The sequence below is a fragment of the Podarcis erhardii genome, assembly GCF_964252035.2.
Source record: "Podarcis erhardii genome assembly, chromosome: 2".
NCBI lineage: Eukaryota > Metazoa > Chordata > Lepidosauria > Squamata > Lacertidae > Podarcis > Podarcis erhardii.
In genome coordinates this window covers 74496849-74509228 of record NC_138498.1, presented here as the reverse complement: position 1 = coordinate 74509228, position 12380 = coordinate 74496849, and the positions used below count along the sequence as shown (strand labels likewise).

General features: G+C 39.8%; 1 protein-coding gene across 5 annotated transcripts in view; it reads right to left on the bottom strand.

Moving 5' to 3' along the window:
• RAD54L2 (RAD54 like 2) overlaps positions 1-12380 on the bottom strand; it is a 73455-nt gene that overhangs the window by 40605 nt on the left and 20470 nt on the right. For 4 of the 5 annotated variants that reach the window (XM_081850463.1, XM_081850462.1, XM_081850467.1 and 1 more), the window contains exon 2: positions 3858-4064. In XM_081850463.1, the coding sequence (XP_081706589.1) occupies positions 3858-4008 (151 nt within the window). In that variant the 5' untranslated portion in view covers positions 4009-4064. Of the gene's footprint in view, positions 1-2501; positions 2552-3857; positions 4065-12380 lie in introns of those variants that run through there. The other variant, XM_081850466.1, reaches the window with a different exon arrangement.

The window sequence follows — 12380 nt, the reverse complement described above, 5'->3', positions numbered from 1 at the left end:
GATGTCGCTCCTGGCAGCTGTAAGTTGCCCACAGCTCCCTTCCATAAAGCAGCATGTTCAACACACAAGTCTGGTAGACCTTCATTTGGGCATTGGACATTAGCATCGCATTCTCCCATACCCTTTTGGAGAGGCGAACCATTGCCATAGCTGCCTTACCAATACACTCGTCCAGCTCAGCGTCGGTGGAAGGGTTGCTGGTTATGGTGGAGCCAAGGTAGACAGAATCATCTATCACCCCAAGCGTATGGTCACCAATGCTGATGCTTTCAGTACTTCTGCTGGGTTTCAGTCCTGTCCTAGGGCTTCACCACATGTTTAAGAGTTCTTAAGCTCATCAGGGGAGAGAGGAACATCCAGCTCCTCCAAGACAAGCAGGGTCTGAATGCAGGCAATTGCTGTGCCAGAGACCATTTCCCCCCACAAGTACAGTTCTTGACAGTGCTATGCTCATTGCTTCACCTGCTTGCTGCAATTTGTGATGATCTCTACAGACAAAGTTTTCAACAGTGCAGTTTTTCTGATTGTTGCTCCAATGGCTTTCTTCATGCCTTCGTACATTTTGTGAGTATTGTCACTGTCAGCAGCAAGTTGAATCCTCTGATATGACTTTAGCCAGTAGTCATTGGCACATTGTCTGGCAATCTGCTGGGCAACACTCCTTGCCTTTCTTAGTGCAGCAAGTGTCTCTGCGCAGCGCACACACTTGTAGCTCACAAGGCAAGTGCTAAGTTATGCAAAGGTTACTCAGGGAGATGAACTTTGCACCGTGCTTCCCCCAGAAGGAAAGGATATGACAAAATCCTTACAAGGTGATCTACTTAAAAATCAGAGAGCTGAAGAAAATGAGCCACCCACCAGTCAGCAATACCCACTTTGTTGTATAACACATAGAACTGTAAAAGTGTATTAATGTTTAGGAATAATGTACTGCACAAACAGAACAAACGTATTTTAAAATATGTCACAAAGCCTTATCAGTTTTATAAATCTTCCACACTACAGAAAAATCTTACCTACTCCTCATCTAAAAATAAAAGCAATACAATTTACAATTAGTTTGACTGCAAAGTGACTAATTTCCTTCTTTTCTTTTTACTAGTTTCTAGTTAAGCACTTAAAACATACAAAAGAGCTCAAAAGGACATAATGCAAGAACTTACTTAGTCTTCATGGTGGCTTATATGCTGCCCTATCACAGAAGAAATCACCATCACATTATCTAAAATGCAATTTCTGGTAATTTTTGGTACACAGTTGAGAAATGAGGGATAATACTCCAGGCGAAAGGGCTCACCATCAGATGAAATTATAAACTGTTGGTAGTTATAACTTTTATAAGCAGCGCAGAACAGAATTAATAGCTCTACCACTTAAGCTAGCCCACTAATTAGAAAAAGATAACATCATATTGACTACATACAAGACCGGGGGGGAGGGGGAACGGAACTATTTTACTTGAAGTAGGAGAAGCTGATTTAGTGGGGACAGCTCATTAATCAAGGGCCTCATTAACGGAGAGTAGAATGCAGCCCAGGTCTAAAACATAAGGGAACTGAAAAAAAATGTATCAGAGTTACAGTTAACTGAACTGCAATGAAGATAGGGTCGTCATATTTCAAACAGTGAAAATCCAGACAGAAAGGTTGTTGAGGTATGGCAACCCTACATGAAGATAGCATAAAACTGTCCTTGAAAACATGTGTTTGTAGTTTCAGGGTCCTTCTGGGTTCACCGTTGGCCCTTTATGCCCAGGCTGTGAACAGAAGTCCCTCTGCTCAGCTGGAAGTTGTGGTGGCCAAGCTGTTAACCTCTGATCTTTAAAGTACTTTGGGCTGTATTCAACTAACATTTGCTCAGAACAGAGCAGTTGAAATTAATGATCATAACTTAGGTCTATTAATTTCAGTGGGTCTACTCTCATTAAAAGTTAGCTGAATACAATCCTATATGGTTCAGGACCAGGGCATCTGAAGGACAACTTTCTCCCTTTTGAACCTGACCACATATTAAGATAATATACAGAGGATCTCCTCTCAGTTCCAAATTTCATGTTTTAAGGAAACAAGAGAGATGGGTCTGCAGTTAGTCCAAAACAGAAGAGAAAAAAGACCTAGCAATGAGCTCCAATTTAGAGCTACTTCAGGAAGGAATGATGAGAGAGGGGCTTTTCTAATAACAGAGGATACTGATTCCTAGAGTTGAATTTGTTGCAAGCAGATGCAACTGCAGGAGTTCAGTTAGCTGCTGTAATGAGAGGAAATTTTTAGAAAAATGAGATAGGGGAGAAGCACAGACAAGAGAAACTGCTGCTGGCCAAGACTCCATTTTGAAGTGAGTGCTCTTGCTTTTCCAGATGTGCAACTACTCCTTCCCTCTCCCTCAACACACACACCATGAACAGAAACCATTTAAAAAGCAAGCACAAAGCAGCAGAGGAGGAGAAGCTAGAAGAGGCATCTGAATGCACCTTGAACAACAGGTAAAAATGGAGGACTTGCCTTCCTCTTTTTCTCTAGTCTTGAGTCAGGACTGTGCATGTGACATGATTCTGCAGGAGTGCAGAAAAAAAAACACAGAATGTAGTATAGGGTGCAACACTTGAAGACTAAATTAAGCCAATCTAATAGCATAAATAACTGAATCATATGGAATCATAGAATTGTAGAGTTGGAAAGGACCCTGAGCGTCATCTAGTCCAACCTCCTTCAATGGACTTATGGATTATCCATAACTGCTAGTCACAGTATTAAACTGAACCGGAATACAGGATACTGAAGACAACAAAAAGCTATCCCTTTCATTGTGAGGTTTTGCTAATGCAGGGGGTGGGCCAGTACTGGAAACAATAAATACAGATCAAAATGGGCCTTTGATCCAATATTCTTCCTGTGCTCTTATGTCCTAACAACTACAACACTAATTTGCCACACAGAGAAGGACACAAGGCAGGAATTACCGTACATGCTAAACTTAGCTTGTATGGGGTTGTAGTTTCTTTGGACCATGAGTCCTCATTAGCCTGAGCTTGCATGTAACAAGCCAGGCTCTGGTTTCTTCCTGGCTTGTATTTCCCCCTGTATGGCATAGTCAAGAGCGGCAAAGAGCAAAATTCAAGTTAAACCAAATAAACATATTCAAACTAGCTCTACATGTGGGTAACCCCTGCTGAAATATCAGGAACCTGGATAAAGTTTCCAGCAGTTTTGGGTGGGGCATCAGTGCTCTGCATAGCTGCTGCAATTTCCCTTACCAACACGGAGTTGATTATACAGAACAGTCAAGATTGTAAAAATATGCAAATAAGAGGAAATAATGCACAGACCGAGTAGATCTGTAAAATTTAGGCCACAAGGGACAGCTTTCCTTGGCACAGAATGTTAATATATGTAGCAAAGTACACACAGCCGTAGTTTTAGCCTCGTGCCCTTTCATTCAAATCTGAGGTCCGGAGAAGCCAAATATTTCACAAAAAAGGTGTAACCGATGCCCTCACAACAGACATGCCTCAGACACATAGTAACAATACACACAACATTCTTCTCAAAATGGATTGCTAGACGCGGGTTCCCCAGCAGCTGCAGAGCTAAATAACTCTGCCCTGCTCACCCAGATTTGGATACAGTTTTAGCTACAGCAATGCAAGTTGCCAATTCAGGACTGGGCTGTCACATTATATAACCTACTGACTTAAATGTTCAAAAACTGGTACAAATGTTCAAAGACCTGTACTCGCATAAATTCCACAGTGAACAAATCTGCCTCTTATATAAAACCTAATGATTTATTCACCAGATTTAAGAGTGCCGGGAAGCACATAAAAAAAGCATTCATTGACTCCCTTGCCCATTACTCACCATTCTCATCAAGTAAATCCTCTTCATCATCCCCATCATTGTCCTCCTCCATTGCTTCATCCTCCTCTTCCTCCTCCTCCTCTTCCATATCCTCCTGCTCCAAGTCCGGGTCCACGTCCGGATCACTCCCTGAGATTGACTCGTCCGACATGATTCCCAATAGCACTCCTTGTGCATTACCTGCTCATGATCTGTGTTAAGGCAGCCCTACAAAAAGAGCAAGAAAAAACATGAGGAAATTAAAACCAAGCACAATAGATTGCATAGTATGATATAGCTTAACCCCAGTTCGTTGTAAGCTTTCCAGACTTAACGGTCGCTAACTGGACTTTTTGTGAGCAGTGATAGCCATTAGCATCAGAGGAAGACGATATTAAAGAAGAATAAGGAGTACAATGTCTTCATCCAAACTGTATGTTATAGGTTACAGATGAGAATGTTAATGGTATAACCTGGAGAAATGACTTGCATTTACTTGGAGGAAATGATGCCTAAGTTCTCTTTGCCTCAGAACTGCTGCTGCTGGTGTAACCAGCTGCTTGCTTTTCCATTTTTTTGCCCCGTATAATGGAATTTAGAGTACAAACATGTTGCTATTCTAGAGCACTCATCCTTCTCTCTCCTCCTCCCCTGTGTATGCAGGTAGTCAGGTTAAGAACAGTTTCAGGTTAAGTACGGACCTCCGGAACGAATTAAGTAGTTAACCTGAGGTACCACTGTAATTGTTCTTGAGCATAAAAAATGTAATATACATACAGTGTAGAAGTCTGTGAGTTCAAATTAACAAAGAAATACACTGTGTTTTCTGTGGATGTGAAAAAATATATCTTTTGTATCTTCTGTTTGTTTCTAATTTCTGTTACCCTTTGATTAGAAACATTGAAGAGGCCCCCCACCCTTGCTTCTTCTTCTTGATTTCTCATTGGCATTTCATATCACTGTATCCTCCTGGATCGGCTCTGGGGATGGGGACACTGTATTACAGTGGTTCCTTTTCTAGCTTCGGTACTGGAATTGGGAAAGTAGTATTATTGGGGAGAGTGCCTTTTTGGGATGCCACAGGAAGCTATATTATGTCCAGTGCTATTCAATATCTACATGAAGCCATTGGGAGCGGTCATTAGGAGTTTTGGGGCGAGGTGCCACCCATATGCTGATGATCCACAACTCTTATTTCTCCATAAAATACAAAATTTAAAATACTAAAAGAGATTAAAATTACCTCAACTTTATATTAATATATAAACATCAAAACACCCCTCAAAACAGTAACCATAACGACTTTGTATATTTGGGCAAAATAAGAAGCAGAAAGTTCACATATTCTGAATATATCAAAATCTGGAGTTCACAAACATGTCCTGGTTGCTTGTCACTTCTCTATCCACAAGATATCATATTCTAATCAGAGTAAGTAGAGAAATGGAGGCACAAAGAGTAAGAAAAAGCAGGGAGAAAAACGCAGGAGACAGAGAAGCCAGTTACAAAACAACTCTTTAAAAATGCAGTGCTAAATTCTGATGTTTATGGTTCTCAAAAGCTGCTTATTTGTTTTTTTAAATTGGCCTTCCAAAAATCTGCCTTCCAAGTGGAAGAAGATGAGAGTGTGTCTATTTTTTGAACATAAATAACCAGGTTGAGTCGAGATCTTCAATTGTACATAAAGATGTCATCTCCTACAAAATCCACACAGCTGAGTCAACCAACCCACCTGGATTTAAACATCCTTTCAAAAAGTGCAAACAGCCCTCTTCAGTTTAGAGGTGACATGTATCTGGCTACAGCAAAACACATAATGCTTCCAAACCAGGTAGCAAGGACAAAGTGACAACAAACCATCATTTATTAACAAACTCCTAATAAATGTCTCATGGTTTCAGCCTATTTGTTATAAAGCACAATAGCTGAAAATAAGGATTTCAACAGGCAAATGTAATGTTACTGCATGGTTTCAGATAAAATCTTTAATTGCAAACTAGATTAGACTTTCACACTGACAAGTTTCATACCAATAAGATGTAAGTAAACACTTGTAAGGTTATCAGCTACAAGACCCTTGGCAAAAGAAATACATTTAAAAACTAACTAAATCCCACTGATTTTAAGGGAATGTACATTAGCTTACATTAATGCAATGCTCAATGGACTAGTTCACATTTAGCTTATTAATATGCTCTGACAACCAACTCCTCAACTACAAGGCTAAATAAAAAGTTAAGTAACCCTTAAGTAACGTCCTTTGAGGGTTTCGTCGGTTTCGTCATGTAATCAGCCCTTCACGTCTGCACCCTCATCCCAGTTCCTAGTAGCTAGCCTATTTCAGTTGCATAAGCAGTGCTTTTCTGGAGGGCTTCCAGCTAGCCTGGCAAACTTCAAATATACAACATTAACACTGCACCACAGGCAGGTAAGAATTACAGACATTAGCCTGCCCTCATTTCTCACACAAGCTTGACCCAGTTCAGAACCATCTACCAAGGAGAATTACATAATATGTCCAGCTAACACCCACATCTCAGGTTTTATGGGTAGGCTATTCCATCCTACCCCTACCCCACACATTCAGCATTTAACTGCTGTAGGTAGTGCTCTTTTCAAATTGATGAACAAATTACCTTCAAATGAATAGTCATAATTAGTCTAGACTTCCCAACTGTCTCTTACTAAAACCATCTTGTCATCTACCTAGTATAGCGGGACACACACAGCAAGCTGGCATTTTTCAGGAGGAAATGGAAGAGGGATTTATATGGATTTATACACACACCAAGAAATAAGTAGCACTCTCAGAATTTAATGACGAATAACGTGTGATGTGGAATAACTTCTAAAAATTTTAAAGTTATGAGAAAAAGAACCAGGTACAAGGTAAAGAACTGGGTAAATAAATTCTACTTTCTTCCATAGGAAAAGGAGATAATATCTTACTTGTTATTTGTTGGAAGGCAAAGGTCTAGTATTTAAACAACAGTTTCAGGTCTATGATGGCATCTATCAGCATACTATTATGTATCATTCTGGGGTGGTTTTAGTTTATCAATTGAAAAATTGTAACTAAAGACGAGTACTACGAACAGGGCTTACTTCTGGATAAATATGGATGTGAATTTCTTTAGGCTTGGCCAGCCTCACTTTATGCAACAGTCCTGCCTCCAACTAACAACATACTGATTGGCACTTGAAGCATTTTGCTCTTCTATCTCATTACCAACACTAGGATGCAATCCAACGCCAAGTTAAGCACACCTATTCTTAAATTACCGTATTTTTCGCTCTATAAGACGCACCAGACCACAAGATGCACCTAGTTTTTGGAGGAGGAAAACAAGAAAAAAAAAATTCTGAATCTCAGAAACCAGAACAGCAAGAGGGATCGCTGTGCAGTGAAAGCAGCAATCCCTCTTGCTGTTCTGGCTTCTGTGATAGCTGCGCAGCCTGCATTTGCTCCATAAGACGCACACACATTTCCCCTTACATTTTAGGAGGGAAAAAGTGAGTCTTATAGAGCAAAAAATACGGAAAAATAGGCTTAGCTATGTCCAACTCTGCATAGAATCAGGTTGCACAGCCCCTTAAGATAATCAAACTGCTAATTTTGCAACCATTAGAATTTAATAAGTCTCAGTGCTTTCTTTGGAAACAACTTCGAGCAACAGAAAACAGTAGCACTAAGTATCCAAAGAAGAAAAGTAAACTAAATAGGCCACAATGGCCTGCCACAGTGATGTTGAACAACACTAGTGACTTAGAAGGAGCAGACAGCAAATTCATTTTATCAGCCAATGATGAAGAAAGGGGAACAACCATAAATACTGCACAAGGAAGTATTATAATACAAAATTGTTTTGAAAGAATAACTTAATAGCACTGGGCTGCTATTGAACAAAAAAATCTTACTGCAAAGCAAAATATGCAAATAGATACAAAACGTGGGCAAAGTGGTAATGTTCTAGCACAATGAAGGATCTAGATCGGGGTAGTCAACCTTTTTATACCTACCGCCCACTAATGCATCTTTTTTGATGGTCAAATTTCCTTACTGCCCACCAGAACTCAATGGAAGGAGGATTCAGCTTGTGCCGTAGAACCCCCTACCACCCACCTAGGATCCTGAAACGCCCACTAGTGGGCTGTAGGGACCAGGTTGACACTCCCTGATCTAGATGTTACAAAAGGTAGTCTACTGGCTTTGCATTTACAGACACATCCAATACATAACACTGGAGGTAACAGTACCATTCTGCACAGCATTAATTAGATCTTTGTTGGAACATCAACTCTACATTGGTTGCTATATTAAGGATTAAATAATAGCAACAACTAGGGTTCTTTTAAATGTTTGTGGGATCTGTTGTGAACTGCCCTGAGATTTTCAGCTGAAAGGCAGTTTACTCTTAAATACTGTTATTATTTATTTAATAAATATCACCACCACCAAAAAAAAGGGAGAATATTGCACTAAAGTCTGTGGAGGATCTGGAAGGTAACAGAGAAGGATAAAGAACTGGCATGGTTATCTTAGGAGAAATGTTATGGAGTGGTGGACATGATAATAGTTTTGTGTGTGTTTAAATTCTACCAAAAAAAGATCATCTAGGGAAGAGAGTAGGTAGGCTAAGAAATAAAATATTTCCTAGGAATAAGACTTTGGTTAGAAAGAAAGAAAGAAAGAAAGAAAGAAAGAAAGAAAGAAAGAAAGAAAGAAAAGAAAGCTCAATAACTTTGCTCCCCCCCAAAAAAAATCTCAATACCTTTTGTGTCCAGACAGAACAGACTGGGTAACAAATAAAATGTTGTCTGACCGATAAAATTCCTAGTAACACAATCACCCCCTTTTCACTTCTACATTTTGTAATGGGTGGACACTAATAATATTAATAATAATTTTATATCCTGCCCATCTGGCTGGGTTTCCCATACTCCCAATAAATAATTTGAGCATCTATACATTATTTAGGTTATAAAGCATTACAAGTGACAAGAGTCCTTGCTCAAACTTTGGCAGCAAGTAACATTTTAAAATGGTACCAGCCTTCATGCAAGTCAATAGAGCAAGACACTTCTGCATGCAACTGATTGCAGATTTGGCCTGGGAGCAATTCACCATAAGTAGATTGCCTTTTGCTGCAAAAGATCTGAGTATTCTCTCATTAAGAATCATTGCATGTGCTTCATTCAACTATGCCTAACATAGCAAGGGATGGGGTTAAATCCTATATGGTTAGCATATATTTTCTTCAGATGCTACTAAGATTGGTAGTCAAGCTGTATTTTACACTTACATGCATTTCCTCATCAAACATGTAATTTGAGTTAAAATTGGTGTGCACAAGATTGCCGTCTAAAACCTTCACTAATCTCTTCTTCGTCATCTGCAACTTTCTAAAAATGAATTGCCTAATGATTCTCTTTTCTCCAAACTTTTCAGAAGAAAAACTTGAAATATCTCTTTTCATTAAGGCAAGAGTTTCAAGACCACCAGACAGTGGTTTTCTACAAAGGGTTTACTAAATACCGGTATGTTCCTCTGTGCAGAAAGAAGTATGGCTTAAGGTACTATTCTATAAATCAGTAGCTACTGGAATACTTCACTGAGACTAAGAAAGTGACTCTTAATCAGACCTCCCTTGATGAAACAATGCTCATTGGTGAAGGCATTGTTGTAAACATCTCCTTACTGAGGAAATGCATTAGTTTAAGATGGGGAAGGGCAACCTTTGTCTATCAAGGGCTGTATTCCATTAGAAATAATCCACTGGAGGCCTCTGCATGCTGCTGGTGGGCAGGGCCGAACCAGGAAGTGGGTGGCACCACTTCCTTTCCCCTCTGTTGATCCCCTTTCACCTTATCGCTCTCTTGCCCTCATATTGAAAGCTAAACCAAAAAGTAACAAGAAGGCAGGCTTAAGTAACTCTAGAGTAGTTTTGTACCTTAGGTACAAATTTAGTACATAGTATCTTTTTTTGTTCCTTCAAATCAGGTATTAATGGAAGCCTAAGGCAACTTTAAGGAGCATAATTGAAAGACACACTGCAAAACATTGTGTGGAGTAGATTACTGTAGTAGTCATTAAAATACTCTTGATAAATGAAACAGAAGGTATAAAAGAATGTGAACTACCATATCAGGAAAGAAACAAAAAATACTTTTTAGATGTACAAGTCCTGCATGATGTGGAACTTTCAGACTAAACCTCCAGAGAAAACCTTATGCAGACAAATATTTAGTTCAGAACACACACTTTGGCTTTGCCCTACCGCTTCTGCCTTCCTGTCAACACATCTAACAACAATACTCTTTTATAGTAGCCTATGAAGCACAGAACATTTTGAATGGGCACATTCAGCAACAGGATTTAATCTGATTCTCATAAAATATACCAGCAGGCTAATAAACCTGTCAAGAGATGTATCTGGCATGCTTCCCTTGTTTTAAAGACAAAATTAGCGTTTTAAAGGAACCAACATTCTATATTTTTAAGAAGGCTCTAAACCAGCAGTTTTGATCTGGGTCATACTCTGTATTATGCTCCTGAATCATTGTAAACTGTAATTCATCCAATAGTGCTATAAGAGCAGATGTAGTCCTCTCATCACAATCAGGAACTTTGCTGTCCAAATTATTCCCATCCCCCTCCATATCCAGCACAAACACATTGCCTTTGCCTTTAAAGCTATCTACTGCATTCCCTAACCTTATCTTCTTGTTTTCAGTATTTCCTGGTATATTCCAGCCTATGACTTTTGTTCCTTAAACTCTTAAAACCCATAGCTGTCTCTTGGTCTCTTAAGAACTCTAACATCCTTCCTGGCTAGGTTCTACCCCTGAAACGAACTCAAAAGAGCAGTACACAATGCATCTATTGCATTGGGAGGCTGTTTGGTTGAGGAATTGTCTGGTTTTGGAGTCGGGATGATCATTCCACAGCTCAAGTGCCACTACCAAAAAGGTCCTCTTCTTGGTAGCCACCCACCTCACTTCATTTGGCAGGAGCACCCAGAGTAGGGCTTCTGAAGAGGATCCTAAGGTCCAAGTAGATCAGGGGTTGGTGAACCTGAGGCTGGATGCCCATCTGTCATGGATGCTTTAGTTGAGATTCCTGCATTACAGAGGGTTGGACTAGATGACCATTGGGCTCTTTCCAACTCTACTATTATATGAACCTCTAATCCATTGTCTCTACTTGGCCCATGAGGTCATTTTCCCCAAACCATGCCCACCTGCCATCATATGTGACTTCAAATGTGGGGCAGGTAGAGGCAGGGGTGGATCAGCTGTAAAACCAAGTTCCCCATGGGGAACTCAATCATGCAGTCAATCCCTGGAGAAGACACATTTTAAGTCACCATCCAACAGCTGATGAACAGTGACTTTAACCCTACTGGATTGGCTGTGCGCCCAAGTTCCAACTGATCACTGAGGAAAACAGCTTTACCAACCATATGCTTGGTGCAAAGCCCCTGTAATGCAGTTCTCAAATGCCCAACAACAAGCTGGCTGTAAGTCACTTGGGAAGCTCTAATGTTAGGGGATTGATGTGTGGGTTGTTCACCTGTCCAAGTTGGCCCATGGGGGGCAGGACAGACAGTGATCTGGCTCACTAGGCAAAAAAGGTTCCCCGCCTTGGCAGTAGATATATGGCTAGGCATATTAAAGAAACAGGAGTCCTAGTGCTCAACAAGGGGTTGCCAAAATCAGGTTACAATCTCCTTCATTGTCACAATGTGGTCAATTCTAAGCTAAACAGAGCATTATTTTTAAAGCTTCTTTATTATTTTAGATTCTAAAGAAAATAAAAAAATAGTTATATAAGATGGTGCATAGCAAGGAGATAATTAACATGCCTACTTGTCCGGCAACAGCAGTGTTAGTCTATGGAAGACAAATAGATGGGTAATTTATTCCACTGGTAAAGAGGAAAACTCCTTTCAGCAGCCTCCTGACTCAGAATGATACAGGGAACTAGAAACTGGATGAGGTTTACTTTGAGCTAGGAATCCAGGATTTTTACATATGACCTGTTTTCAGTGCTATGGCTCAGAATTGAAGTATGAGAAGTAACAATAAAGGGAGTGACTCTGAGCAAGTGTAGGTGGCTTTTGTTGCACGGAGTCTCTAACAGCCTTTCAGGCATCTAGGTTTACAAAGAAGCAAGTCCATTTTTCCAGAGACAAAAGTACTAGTTGACAGTAGTGCATAAATTCAAATTTTGATCAGACAAAGAAACTAAACACAAATTAGACACATAATTTCATCCAATTGCTTTATTTCTATTACACCTTCAAAAAAAGGCGGTACTGATATGCAAGTGATGCTCTGTCAACAAGGAGCATGTGCAATGTTCATGCGCCTATAAACATTACAGAAACCTTTGCCAAAGTTAATGGTTGATTGACTTAAGCTAGTAGTTTTTTCTTTAGCACAAGTTTAGAGGTTGTTAACTTTTCACTGGCCCTGTTCTAAGACTTTTAACAGCATCCTAATATTAATGACAATGTGTGACCATAAAGAAAAGTGTGAATT